The 13,376-nt window shown below is 40.6% G+C and overlaps 1 protein-coding gene across 3 annotated transcripts in view; it reads left to right on the top strand.

Moving 5' to 3' along the window:
* The window catches only part of top2b (DNA topoisomerase II beta), a 39,504-nt gene extending 27,805 nt beyond the window's left edge, over positions 1 to 11,699 (top strand). For 2 of the 3 annotated variants that reach the window (XM_058047057.2, XM_058047058.2), the window contains exons 23-36: positions 90 to 290; positions 364 to 559; positions 639 to 730; positions 918 to 1,073; positions 2,346 to 2,429; positions 2,573 to 2,767; positions 2,858 to 2,984; positions 3,168 to 3,326; positions 4,452 to 4,656; positions 4,731 to 4,819; positions 5,941 to 6,039; positions 7,502 to 7,615; positions 7,689 to 7,777; positions 11,275 to 11,699. In XM_058047057.2, coding sequence (XP_057903040.2) covers positions 90 to 290; positions 364 to 559; positions 639 to 730; positions 918 to 1,073; positions 2,346 to 2,429; positions 2,573 to 2,767; positions 2,858 to 2,984; positions 3,168 to 3,326; positions 4,452 to 4,656; positions 4,731 to 4,819; positions 5,941 to 6,039; positions 7,502 to 7,615; positions 7,689 to 7,777; positions 11,275 to 11,421 — 1,953 coding nt within the window. In that variant the 3' untranslated portion in view covers positions 11,422 to 11,699. The remainder of the gene's footprint in view (positions 1 to 89; positions 291 to 363; positions 560 to 638; positions 731 to 917; positions 1,074 to 2,345; positions 2,430 to 2,572; positions 2,768 to 2,857; positions 2,985 to 3,167; positions 3,327 to 4,451; positions 4,657 to 4,730; positions 4,820 to 5,940; positions 6,040 to 7,501; positions 7,616 to 7,688; positions 7,778 to 11,274) is intronic. The other variant, XM_058047059.2, reaches the window with a different exon arrangement.
* Positions 11,700 to 13,376: the final 1,677 nt, after the last annotated feature.

Genomic DNA, 13,376 nt, shown 5'->3' on the forward strand with positions numbered 1-13,376 from the left:
ATTACCATTACCAAATAGCTTATTTCCATCAGAAATACATTGATGGATACTCATACATAATAACCCTGGTTGTCCATTGTCACGTGCAGGCTTACAAGGAGTCCGTGCTGGAGCCCATGCTGCAGGGCACAGATAAAACACCGGCACTCATCAACGACTACAAGGAATACCACACGGATTCGACTGTCAAGTTTGTGGTGCGCATGTCTGAGGAGAAACTGGCCCAGGCGGAAGCGGCGGGCCTCCACAAAGTCTTCAAGCTTCAGTCCAGCCTCACATGCAACTCAATGGTAGAATAATAATAAACACTGTGATCCGCTGTCCTGGAATCAGTTACACAGGCTTCATACTTCTTTTTCTCAGGTTCTCTTTGACCACATGGGTTGTCTGAAAAGATACGATTCCGTCCAAGACATTCTGAGAGAATTCTTCGAACTTCGCCTGCACTACTACAAACTTCGGAAAGACTGGTTAGTCGGTAGCCTCGGCGCCGAAGCCGCCAAACTGTCCAACCAGGCTCGTTTTGTGCTAGAGAAAATCGAAGGGAAAATCACCATTGGTGGGTAGCGCCCCCATCTCGACACCTCAGCTGTATTTCTCAGGGTATGGTGAGTTTTCATGACTTTTCGTCCAAACAGAGAACAAGTCCAAGCGTGAACTGATACGCATGTTGGTCCAGAAGGGCTATGAGTCTGATCCTGTAGCTGCCTGGAGCAGAGCTCAAGAAAAGGTATTCACATTGAAACAGTCTCATTTCCACTTGGTTATACTGTATTTCTCTCAATACATAAACTACTAGTACATTGTGGTAAAACTACTTGACATCGTAATAGATTGTAAAAGACTCTTGCCGACAGCAGGGAATGTAACCAAGAGTTGGAGTTTTGTGGTACGATGTTTTCTTTTTGTCCCGACAGGTACTAGAAGACGACGAAAACGATGGAAATGAAAGTGACAGCTCAGTGGGCTCCGGTTCCTCGTCAGGCCCAAATTTTAACTACATCCTCAACATGTCTCTGTGGTGCTTGACAAAAGAGAAGGTTGAGGAGCTCCTCAAACAAAGGGACCAAAAGGTTTGATGAATTCTATTTATTTACCGTATTTTTCGCTCCAAAAAATGCACAATTAGGTAGAAAAAAAACATACATAAGTCGCACAAGGCCAAAATTGCATAATTAGGTAGAAAAAAACATACATAAGTCACACTGGAGCATAAGTCGCACAAGGCAAAAAATGCATAATTAGGTAAAAAAAACATACATAAGTCACACTGGAGTATAAGTCGCACAAGGCCAAAAATGCATAATTAGGTACAAAAAAACATACCTAAGTCACACTGGCGTATATGTCGCACAAGGCAAAAAATGCATAATTAGGTAAAAAAAACATACATAAGTCACACTAGAGTATAAGTAGCACAAGGCCAAAAATGCATAATTAGGTAAAAAAAAACAACATACATAAGTCACACAGGAGTATAAGTAGCACAAGGCAAAAAATGCATAATTAGGTTAAAAAAAACATACATAAGTCACACTGGAGTATAAGTAGCACAAGGCCAAAAATGCATAATTAGGTAAAAAAAAAAAAAACATACATAAGTCGCACTGGAGTATAAGTAGCACAAGGCAAAAAATGCATAATTAGGTAAAAAAAAATCATACATAAGTCACACTGGAGTATAAGTAGCACAAGGCCAAAAATGCATAATTAGGTAAAAAAAAACATACATAAGTCACACTGGCGTATATGTCGCACAAGGCAAAAAATGCATAATTAGGTAAAAAAAAACAACATACATAAGTCACACTGGAGTATAAGTTGCACAAGGCCAAAAATGCATAATTAGGTAAAAAAAACATACATAAGTCACACTAGAGTATAAGTAGCACAAGGCAAAAAATGCATAATTAGGTAAAAAAAAACATACATAAGTCACACTGGAGTATAAGTAGCACAAGGCAAAAAATGCATAATTAGGTAAAAAAAATCATACATAAGTCACACTGGAGTATAAGTAGCACAAGGCAAAAAATGCATAATTAGGTAAAAAAAAAACATACATAAGTCACACTGGAGTATAAGTAGCACAAGGCCAAAAATGCATAATTAGGTAAAAAAAACAAACATACATAAGTCGCACTGGAGTATAAGTAGCTCAAGGCCAAAAATGCATAATTAGATAGAAAAAAACATACATAAGTCACACTGGAGTATAAGTCGCACAAGGCAAAAAATGCATAATTAGGTAAAAAAAACATACATAAGTGGCACTGGAGTATAAGTCACACAAGTTAGGACTCCATGTTGTTACTATGTATTGTTAATCCTGTATTGTTGTGCAGACAGGGGAGCTGCAAAATCTCCAAAAGAAATCTCCAGAAGATCTGTGGAAGGAGGATTTGGCAGTGTTCATTGAAGAGTTAGATGTAAGTTTTTTTTACAGAAACCTCCTCATTATTATTATTATTTTTTTTTTTCAGTGTAGTATACACTAGTATACACAATACGCAGTATATCAGTGGGTGTCTTATATTCATATCAGGCCTTTGCGTTGTTTGTTTTTCATTAGAATTATGAGTCCATTGAGCGGGAAGAGCAGAATTTAGGGAAAGTTATCAAACTTGTGAAAGGCAAAGTGGGAAAACCCAAAGCGAAGAAGTTGAATCTGGAGGAGACAATGCCGTCACCGTTTGGCCGCAGGGTTGATCCCCCATCTCAGCCGCTGAAGTCCGACGCTGCCAAGAAAGTGGCTAAAAAGAAAAAGGTAAGGAATCGGTCTTTCCTATCGACTTAATCGGCTGTCCAAGAGATTGGGATAACAAAATCCCATCAAACATGTTTCCTTTCCTCTCAGGTGGACTCAGACCCAGCTCTGAAGTTGGAGGGTGATGATGATGGTTTGGGCGGAGATGCAGCGACGGGTGAAAGCCCTGCAGTCAAACCAAAGACGCCACGTGTAAAGAAGGAGAAGAAAGAACCAGGTCAGTACATCGGCCGGACGATATTTGCGTTCTTTACTTCGGAATAGGAGTCCTTATTTCTAAATGGAATCAGATATTGCAACCTTGAACATCGGCCAATGCTGATATTTGCTGATCCAGTATCAGTAAATACCACTGACACATCTCGTTATTGTATATTTAATTGTGTTTGTTTTAATGCAGGACCCCCCAGAGTAAGAAAACCCCCAGGGCCCAAAGGCACTCCTGTAAAGAAGGTGAAAAAACGAAACCCGTGGTCTGATGACGAGTCCAAATCAGACAGCGATCTGGAGAGCAGTCAACTTGTCATCCCTCGCGAGACCAAGTCTCAGAGGGCATCAGGTATGGTTGACCACAAATTGCACTGTGTAACTGTTTTATTTTCATACAAGGATGAAGAGTCTTGAACCAGTCATGATGTGCTATATATATCACTATATTGACACTTACTATGGTACCCATTATGGCATTGGATGCTCATATCACCTCCTACTTTGATACGTGACAAAAATTTTAATTTTAATTTTAATTTTAATTTTAATTTTAATTTTAATTTTAATTTTAATTTTAATTTTAATTTTAATTTTAATTTTAATTTTTGTCACATACTGAAGTACGAGGTGATATGACCATACAATGACATAATGGTCATAATGGTCAAATTTAAAAATTAAAATTGAAATTAAAATGTTTTGTTTTTAATTTTTATCCTAATATAATTTAAGTTGTAATTTTAATTTTTGTCAAGTACTGAAGTACAAGGTGATATGACCATACAATGACATAATGGTCATAATGGTCAAATTTAAAATTAAAATTGAAATTAAAATTTTTTGTTTTTAATTTTTATCCTAATATAATTTAAGTTGTAATTTTAATTTTTGTCAAGTACTGAAGTACGAGGTGATATGACCATACAATGACATAATGGTCTTAATGGTCAAATTTAAAAATTAAAATTAAACATTTTTGTTTTTAATTTTTAATTTTTTAATTTTTATCCTAATATAATTTAAGTTGTAATTTTAATTTTAATTTTTGTCAAGTACTGAAGTACGAGGTGATATGACCATACAATGACATAATGGTCATATTTAAAATTAAAATTAGAATTAAAATTACAACTTAAATTATATTAGGATAAAAATAAAATTTAAAAACAAAAAATTTAATTGTAGTTTTTAAATTTTAAATTTGACCATCAAAACCATAAAATTAAAATTAAAATTAAAAACACAAAAAAAACTTGTATTATATTACGAAAGCAGGAAGTGAACAAATGTAACAGTTACTGATTGTAAAAGTAGTAATGTTCAAATGAAATAAAACCATTACCATTTTTATTAACGTAGTCCACTTCAGCTGTAGAACATAAGTCCCCGCAGGGAGCGTCACATGGAGACTCAGACCATTACCGTCATATGTAAGGCGTTCACAGAGTTTGATCCCTGCTCTGCTGTCCTTTAGCATCCAAGCCAAAATACACCTTTGACTTCTCGGAGGAGGAGGAAGATGAGGCCGATAAAGAAGAAAATGGAGATGATGACGATAACGACGACGCCGCCTCTTCTCCAGTAAGGGCGTCAACAGATGCGTGTGAAATGAAAGGAAGCTACAGCGACCAGAATGATGACGATGAAGACCTTTACGCTGCCCCCAAACAAAAGACCAAGTAAAGACATCTGCTTCACGTCATGAACTTCAATATTTGCAGCACTCATTTGTGGACGATTCTTTCCTTTCCAGATCAGAGTCTTCGGAGTCTTTGACAAAAAAGGAGACAAGCAGCATCTTCTCCTCCAAATCCATCCTCTCGGAAGACAGCAATGACAGTGGTGAGTTCAGACTTCATGTAACTTTTTATGCTGATTTTCTAAATTCTTTATGCTTTTTTATTACAGTAATCCCTCTGTTTCAGCAATGTATGAAAGGGGGCTCATTTTTTTAACCTTTTGTATTGACTTGTGGACTCCTATAGAGCGGCTACACACAATAACTCGCTCAGAAAGCTTTTTAGATTTTCCAGAATCTGCACCTATTCCAGCTGTATTTCCTTTGATTTCTGCTTTGTGCCAAAACGGTCTGTTTTATTCATTCATTCATTCATTCATTTTCTACCGCTTTTTCCTCACAAGGGTCACAGGGGGTGCTGGAGCCTATCCCAGCTGTCTTCAGGCGAGAGGCGGGGTACACCCTGGACTGGTGGCCAGCCAATCACAGGGCACATATAGACAAACAACCATTCACACTCACATTCATACCTATGGACAATTTGGAGTGGCCAATTAACCTAGCATGAAGACAGCTGTGATAGGCTCCAGCACCCCCCCGTGACCCTGCACAAACATTATGCCATGGGGGGGTGTGATCACTAAACTCATCACACAGCATCTTAACACTCCCAAGTTATAACTAATACAAACATATACCAATATATTGGCTGCACGGCGGATGAGTGGTTAGTGCGCAGATCTCACAGCTAAGAGACCAGGGTTCAATCCCACCCATCTCTGTGTAGAGTTTGCATGATCTCCCCGTGCATGCGTGGGTTTTCTCCGGGTACTCCGGTTTCCTCCCACATTCCAAAATTTATTGGCGACTCCAAATTGTCGATAGGTATGAATGTGAGTGTGAATGGTTGTTTGTCTATATGTGCCCTGTGATTGGCTGGCCACCAGTCCAGAGTGTACCCGGCCTTTCGCCCGAAGACAGCTGGGATAGGCTCCAGCACCCCCTGCGACCCTTGTGAGGATAACCGGTAGAAAATGAATGAGTGAATGAAATAGCATTGATCAGCTAAACTTACAAATGTTATTGCACAGTTATTGCACAGTTATTGCATAGCTATTGCATTGTTATTGTACAGATTTTTTAGCCTTTTTATCATAGAGTGTGACACACAGTATGTCTAATAAAAGTATGGAGGTCATAACAGCACCTTGTGTTATCTTTTTAGACGCGTCCAAATCTGACAGCGACGACGACAACCACCGACTGACCTCCACGTTTTCAAGCAATCCTGCCTTTGACAGTTCATCATCACCCGCAAAGAAAGGTAACTCGTGTCCATGTCCACTAGGGAGCGCTCTATCACTGCTACCCGCTTTTCCTCATGAGGGTCGCGGGGGTGCTGGAGCCTATCCCAGCTGTCTCCCTGCTGTCCATAGGTATGAATGTGAGTGTGAATGGTTGTTTGTCTATATGTGCCCTGTGATTGGTTGGCCACCAGTCCAGGGTGTACCCCGCCTCTCGTCCCAAAAGACAGCTGGGATAGGCTCCAGCAGCCCACGAGACCCTCGTGAGGATAAGCGGTAGAAAATGAATGAATGAATGAATAAAATATATATTTTTTATAAAAATATAAATATTAAATAAAATTCAAAAAAATAAAAATTAATTAATAAAAATTTAAAGAATAAAAATTAATAAAAATAAAGTTAACAAAAACACAAAAAAACACTTAAATTATATTAGGAAAGCAGGAAGTGAACAAATGTAACAGTTCCTGATTGTAAAGCGACGTTCAGTGACATATTGAAGCCAAGGGCTTTTGTAGGGCTTCCGGAGGTTTTCCACCAGCTGCTTATAATGATCTGCATTATAGTGTCCAAGAAACTCTGAAGCAAAAGTCAATTACCGCATTAGTGACTTGGCGGCAGCACAGCGCTCAAGTGGTTAGCGTGCAGGCCTCACAGCTAGGAGACCTTAGTTCAATTCCACCCTCTGCCATCATAATTAGCGACTCCAAATTGTCCATAGGTATAAATGTGAGTGTGAATGGTTGTTTGTCTATATGTGCCCTGTGACTGGTTGGCCACCAGTCCAGGGTGTACCCCGCATCTCGTCCCAAAAGACAGCTGGGATAGGCTCCAGCAGCCCACGAGACCCTCGTGAGGATAAGCGGTAGAAAATGAATGAATGAATGAATGAATAAAATATATATTTTTTATAAAAATATAAATATTAAATAACATTCAAAAAAATAAAAATTAATTAAAAAAAATTTAAAGAATAAAAATTAATAAAATAAAGTTAACAAAAACACAAAAAACACTGAAATTATATTAGGAAAGCAGGAAGTGAACAAATGTAACAGTTCCTGATTGTAAAGCGACGTTCAGTGACATATTGAAGCCAAGGGCTTTTGTAGGGCTTCCGGAGGTTTTCCACCAGCTGCTTATAATGATCTGCATTGTAGTGTCCAAGAAACTCTGAAGCAAAAGTCAATTACCGCATTAGTGACTTGGCGGCAACACGGCGCACAAGTGGTTAGCGTGCAGGCCTCACAGCTAGGAGACCTTAGTTCAATTCCACCCTCTGCCATCATAATTAGCGACTCCAAATTGTCCATAGGTATGAATGTGAGTGTGAATGGTTGTTTGTGTATATGTGCCCTGCGATTGGTTGGCGACCAGTCCAGGGTGTACCCCACCAAGCTGGGATAGGCTCCAGCACCCCCGCGACCCTTGTGAGGAAAAAGCGGTAGAAAATGAATGAATGAAATCTGTCATATTTAGCAGCTAAGAAGCCATCCAGTGCAGCTCCGAAGGCGAGGAAGACGCCGACACCAAAAGCAAAGAAATCCATCTGGGACTCCGATTCTGACACAGGATCCAAGACAGCTCTTAAAGGTACACACACACCATTTCTCAACTTATTTATCCTTCACATTTGCCTGACTGGAATTAATAATTCATAACACAGGCAAAGGCCGGGGAAGAAAGAGAATGGCTTCCGGCTCCGAGGATGACGAGTATAATCCCATGAAGAAAACTCCTAAAGTAGGAGGAAGGGTGAGTATCTGTTATTGAACGTAACCACATATTGGCATGGTTGTTGGCCATCTTGGAATCCATAGCTCATAGATCCATAGTCTTGTTTATGGGCATGTTGTCCACTCCAGTCTTGTGTAGGTCTGCGGTCTTTCTGATGGTCTTGTAGTTCTAGTCAGTCTTGTGCAGCTCTATGATCTTGGTGGTCTTGTAGTCCATTTTATTTTTGTGCAGGTCGGCAATCTTGTTGATGGCTTTGTGGGACGTGGCGGTCCGTTCCAGTCTTGTGTAGATCAGGTCTACAATGTTGTTAATAGCTTTGTGGTACATTCTAGTTCATTCCAGTCTTGTGCAGGTCTGATTTCGGTCTTGTGCAGGTCTACGATCATGTAGTCCATTCCAGTCTTGTGCAGGTCTACAGTCTTTTTGATGGGATTTCGGTCCATTACAGTCATGTACAGGTCTAATTCCGGTCTTGTGCAGGTCTAATTCTGGTCTTGTGCAGGTCTAATTCTGGTCTTGTGCAGTTCTACGATCATGTAGCCCATTCCAGTCTTGTGCAGGTCTACAGTCTTTTTGATGGGATTTCTGTCCATTACAGTCATGTGCAGGTCTAATTCCGGTCTTGTGCAGGTCTAATTCTGGTCTTGTGCAGGTCTAATTCTGGTCTTGTGCAGTTGTACGATCATGTAGCCCATTCCAGTCTTGTGCAGGTCTACAGTCTTTTTGATGGGATTTCTGTCCATTACAGTCATGTGCAGGTCTAATTCCGGTCTTGTGCAGGTCTAATTCTGGTCTTGTGCAGTTCTACGATCATGTAGCCCATTCCAGTCTTGTGCAGGTCTGCAGTCTTTTTGATGGGATTTCGGTCCATTACAGTCATGTACAGGTCTAATTCCGGTCTTGTGCAGGTCTAATTCCGGTCTTGTGCAGGTCTAATTCTGGTCTTGTGCAGTTCTACGATCATGTAGCCCATTCCAGTCTTGTGCAGGTCTATAGTCTTTTTGATGGGATTTCGGTCCATTACAGTCATGTACAGGTCTAATTCCGGTCTTGTGCAGGTCTAATTCTGGTCTTGTGCAGGTCTAATTCCGGTCTTGTGCAGGTCTACGATCATGTGGCCCATTCCAGTCTTGTGCAGGTCTACAGTCTTTTTGATGGGATTTCGGTCCATTACAGTCATGTACAGGTCTAATTCCGGTCTTGTGCAGGTCTAATTCTGGTCTTGTGCAGGTCTAATTCTGGTCTTGTGCAGTTGTACGATCATGTAGCCCATTCCAGTCTTGTGCAGGTCTACAGTCTTTTTGATGGGATTTCTGTCCATTACAGTCATGTACAGGTCTAATTCCGTTCTTGTGCAGGTCTAATTCCGGTCTTGTGCAGTTCTACGATCATGTAGCCCATTCCAGTCTTGTGCAGGTCTATAGTCTTTTTGATGGGATTTCGGTCCATTACAGTCATGTACAGGTCTAATTCCGGTCTTGTGCAGGTCTAATTCTGGTCTTGTGCAGGTCTAATTCCGGTCTTGTGCAGGTCTACGATCATGTGGCCCATTCCAGTCTTGTGCAGGTCTACAGTCTTTTTGATGGGATTTCGGTCCATTACAGTCATGTACAGGTCTAATTCCGGTCTTGTGCAGGTCTAATTCTGGTCTTGTGCAGGTCTAATTCTGGTCTTGTGCAGTTGTACGATCATGTAGCCCATTCCAGTCTTGTGCAGGTCTACAGTCTTTTTGATGGGATTTCTGTCCATTACAGTCATGTACAGGTCTAATTCCGTTCTTGTGCAGGTCTAATTCCGGTCTTGTGCAGGTCTACGATTATGTAGCCCATTCCAGTCTTGTGCAGGTCTACAGTCTTTTTGATGGGATTTCTGTCCATTACAGTCATGTGCAGGTCTAATTCCGGTCTTGTGCAGGTCTAATTCTGGTCTTGTGCAGTTCTACGATCATGTAGCCCATTCCAGTCTTGTGCAGGTCTACAGTCTTTTTGATGGGATTTCGGTCCATTACAGTCATGTACAGGTCTAATTCCGGTCTTATGCAGGTCTAATTCTGGTCTTGTGCAGGTCTAATTCCGGTCTTGTGCAGGTCTACGATCATGTAGCCCATTCCAGTCTTGTGCAGGTCTACAGTCTTTTTGATGGGATTTCTGTCCATTACAGTCATGTACAGGTCTAATTCCGGTCTTGTGCAGGTCTAATTCTGGTCTTGTGCAGGTCTAATTCTGGTCTTGTGCAGTTCTACGATCATGTAGCCCATTCCAGTCTTGTGCAGGTCTACAGTCTTTTTGATGGGATTTCTGTCCATTACAGTCATGTACAGGTCTAATTCCGTTCTTGTGCAGGTCTAATTCCGGTCTTGTGCAGGTCTACGATTATGTAGCCCATTCCAGTCTTGTGCAGGTCTACAGTCTTTTTGATGGGATTTCTGTCCATTACAGTCATGTGCAGGTCTAATTCTGGTCTTGTGCAGGTCTACAATCATGTAGTCCATTTCAGTCATGTGCAGGTCTACAGTCTTTTTTATGGGATTTCTGTCCATTACAGTCATGTGCAGGTCTAGAGTTTGTTGATGGTCAATTCCGGTCTTGTGCAGGTCTACAATCTGTTAACCTTGTGTTTCATTCCAGTCTTGTGTAGATCAGGTCTATAAGGTTGTTCATGGTCTTGTGGTACATTCCAGTTTATTCCAGTCTTGTGCAGGTCTACAATGTTGTTAATAGCTTTGTGGTACATTCCAGTTTATTCCAGTCTTATGCGGGTCTACAATCTTGTAGTCCATTTTGGTATTCTGTAGGTCTATTTTCTTGTTGATGATCTTGTAGTCCTTTCCAGTCTTGTGCAGGTCTACAGTCTTTTTGATGGGATTTCTGTCCATTACAGTCATGTAGGCAGGTCTAATTCCGATCTTGTGCAGGTCTACAATCTTGTAGTCCATTTCAGTATTGTGTCGGTCTATTTTCTTGTTGATGATCTTGTAGTCCATTCCATTCTTGTGCAGGTCTAGAGTTTATTGATGGTCAATTCGTGTCTTGCGCAGGTCTACAATCTTGTTTTTAATGTTGTGTTCCATTCCAGTCTTGTGTAGATCAGGTCTACAAGGTTGTTTGTGGTCTTGTGGTACATTCCAGTTTATTCTAGTCTTGTGCAGGTCTACAATCTTGTGTCCCATTCCAGTCTTGTGCAAGTCTACAGTCCATTTGATGGGATTTCTGTCCATTACAGTCACATGCAGGTCTAATTCCGGTCTTGTGCAGGTCTACAATCTTGTGTTCCATTCCAGTCTTGTGTAGATCAGGTGGTACATTCCAGTTTATTCCAGTCTTGTGCAGGTCTACAATCTTGTAGTCAATTCCATTCTTGTGCAGGTCTACAGTCTTGTTGGTGGTTTATAGTCCATTGCCATCTTGTGCGGGTCTACAATTTTGTTGTTGTGGTGCGGGTTAAAGGGATGAAATACTTGTCCGGGACCCTGAACGCATCAGTAATGAGACTTGAATGTTTGTGTATTCAAACAGAAGCCTCAGAAGCCTCCGTCCGACGAGGAGGACGAAAAGAGCGGCGTCAACACGACATTCCGGGCTGGCCGTGCAAAGAAGGAAGTCAAGTACTTTGCGGAGACGGACAACGAAGAGGACAACGATCACGACGACATGTTCGACTAGATCCATTTTAATCGTGTTCACCCTGCTTGTATGAAATGAGTTCACGTTCCCACAGACTTTTTCTACATCAACTTTTTTCATTTCTTTTTATTAATAGTAATGTTCAATATTTTTTTGATGTGTAGTCGTTTTAACAATGTTTACATTTTTTTTTTTTTTTTTTATGCCGCCGGAAATGTTGTGTACTACTCTGAGGCGACTTTTAGTTTTTAGCTCTTTAAATTGTTAAAAGAAACTGTAACTCTTTGAGCAAGTTAAGAGTAAACTATGAAATGTGTCACCATTGCTTGTTTGGGATTATTTTTAGGCCTTAAAATGCTGTTTATAAAAAAAAAATATGTTATGTTTACATCATGTTAACCCAGTCATAACCACACAGATGAGGGGCTTCAGTCAGGAGGGATGCCCCCTGCCGTTTGACGCCCCTGCACAACATGTTTCATTGTAAAATGACAGCTTTCTTTTTGTATATTCTCTTATTGTATTCATACCTTTGTCCCCATAATATTATGACCCATCATGCATTTATTTTTTATGCTTTTTTTTCGCAGGGGGCAGCAGTCTCAGCAGGGAAGCCCAAACCTCCCGATCCCAGGCCACATCCTCCAGTTCCACCGGGAGGACAAAATCATATTTTTATTGAAGATTTCAACTTTATGTTACTAAATTGATGGCTTTTTTGTCCTCACTACATTAAGACATCATTGTTGTAAAATTGCAAAAAAAAAAAAATATAATACAATTCGGTGGACAAGTGGTTAGCGCACAGACCTCACAGCTAGGAGACCCGAGTTCAATTCCACCCTCGGCCATCTCTGTGTGGTGTTTCCTCCCACATTCCAAAAACATGTCGATATCTATTAGTTTATTTCGCCATGTTTATGCTTGCAAAAAAAAACACTAAACTCATCACACAGTAACTTAACACTCCAAAGGCGTACCTAAAAATATACAAAGAAGTACCAATATGAGTTTTGAAGTTTCCTATTCTGCATTGTGTCTGAGCAAAGCAGTTAATTGGAGGCCATGCGGCATAGAAAGTGGTTAGTGCGCAGGCCTCACAGCTAGGAGACCCGAGTTCAATTCCACCCACGGCCATCTCTGTGTGGAGTTTCCTCCCACATTCCAAAAACATGTCTATATGTATTATTTTATTTCGCCATGTTTATGCTTGCAAAAAAAACACTAAACTCATCACACAGTAACTTAACACTCCAAAGACGTACCTAAAAATATACAAAGAAGTACCAATATGAGTTTTGAAGTTTCCTATTCTGCATTGTGTCTGAGCAAAGCAGTTAATTGGAGGCCATGCGGCATAGAAAGTGGTTAGTGCGCAGGCCTCACAGCTAGGAGACCCGAGTTCAATTCCACCCACGGCCATCTCTGTGTGGAGTTTCCTCCCACATTCCAAAAACATGTCTATATGTATTATTTTATTTCGCCATGTTTATGCTTGCAAAAAAAACACTAAACTCATCACACAGTAACTTAACACTCCAAAGACGTACCTAAAAATATACAAAGAAGTACCAATATGAGTTTTGAAGTTTCCTATTCTGCATTGTGTCTGAGCAAAGCAGTTCATTGGAGGACATGCGGCATAGAAAGTGGTTAGTGCGCAGGCCTCACAGCTAAGAGACCCGAGTTCGATTCCACCCTCGGCCATCTCTGTGTGGATGTTGCATGTTCTCCCCGTACATGCGTGGGTTTTCTCCGGGTACTCCGGTTTCCTCCCACATTCCAAAAACATGTCGATATCTATTAGTTTATTTCGCCATGTTTATGCTTGCAAAAAAAAACACTAAACTCATCACACAGTAACTTAACACTCCAAAGGCGTACCTAAAAATATACAAAGAAATACCAATATGAGTTTTGAAGTTTCCCATTCTGCATTGTGTCTGAGCAAAGCAGTTCATTGGAGGACATGCGGCATAGAAAGTGGTTAGTGC

Source organism: Doryrhamphus excisus, linkage group LG7 (genome assembly GCF_037039965.1).
Source record: "Doryrhamphus excisus strain RoL-2023G ecotype Guam linkage group LG7, RoL_Dexc_Guam_v1.1, whole genome shotgun sequence".
Lineage (NCBI taxonomy): Eukaryota > Metazoa > Chordata > Actinopteri > Syngnathiformes > Syngnathidae > Doryrhamphus > Doryrhamphus excisus.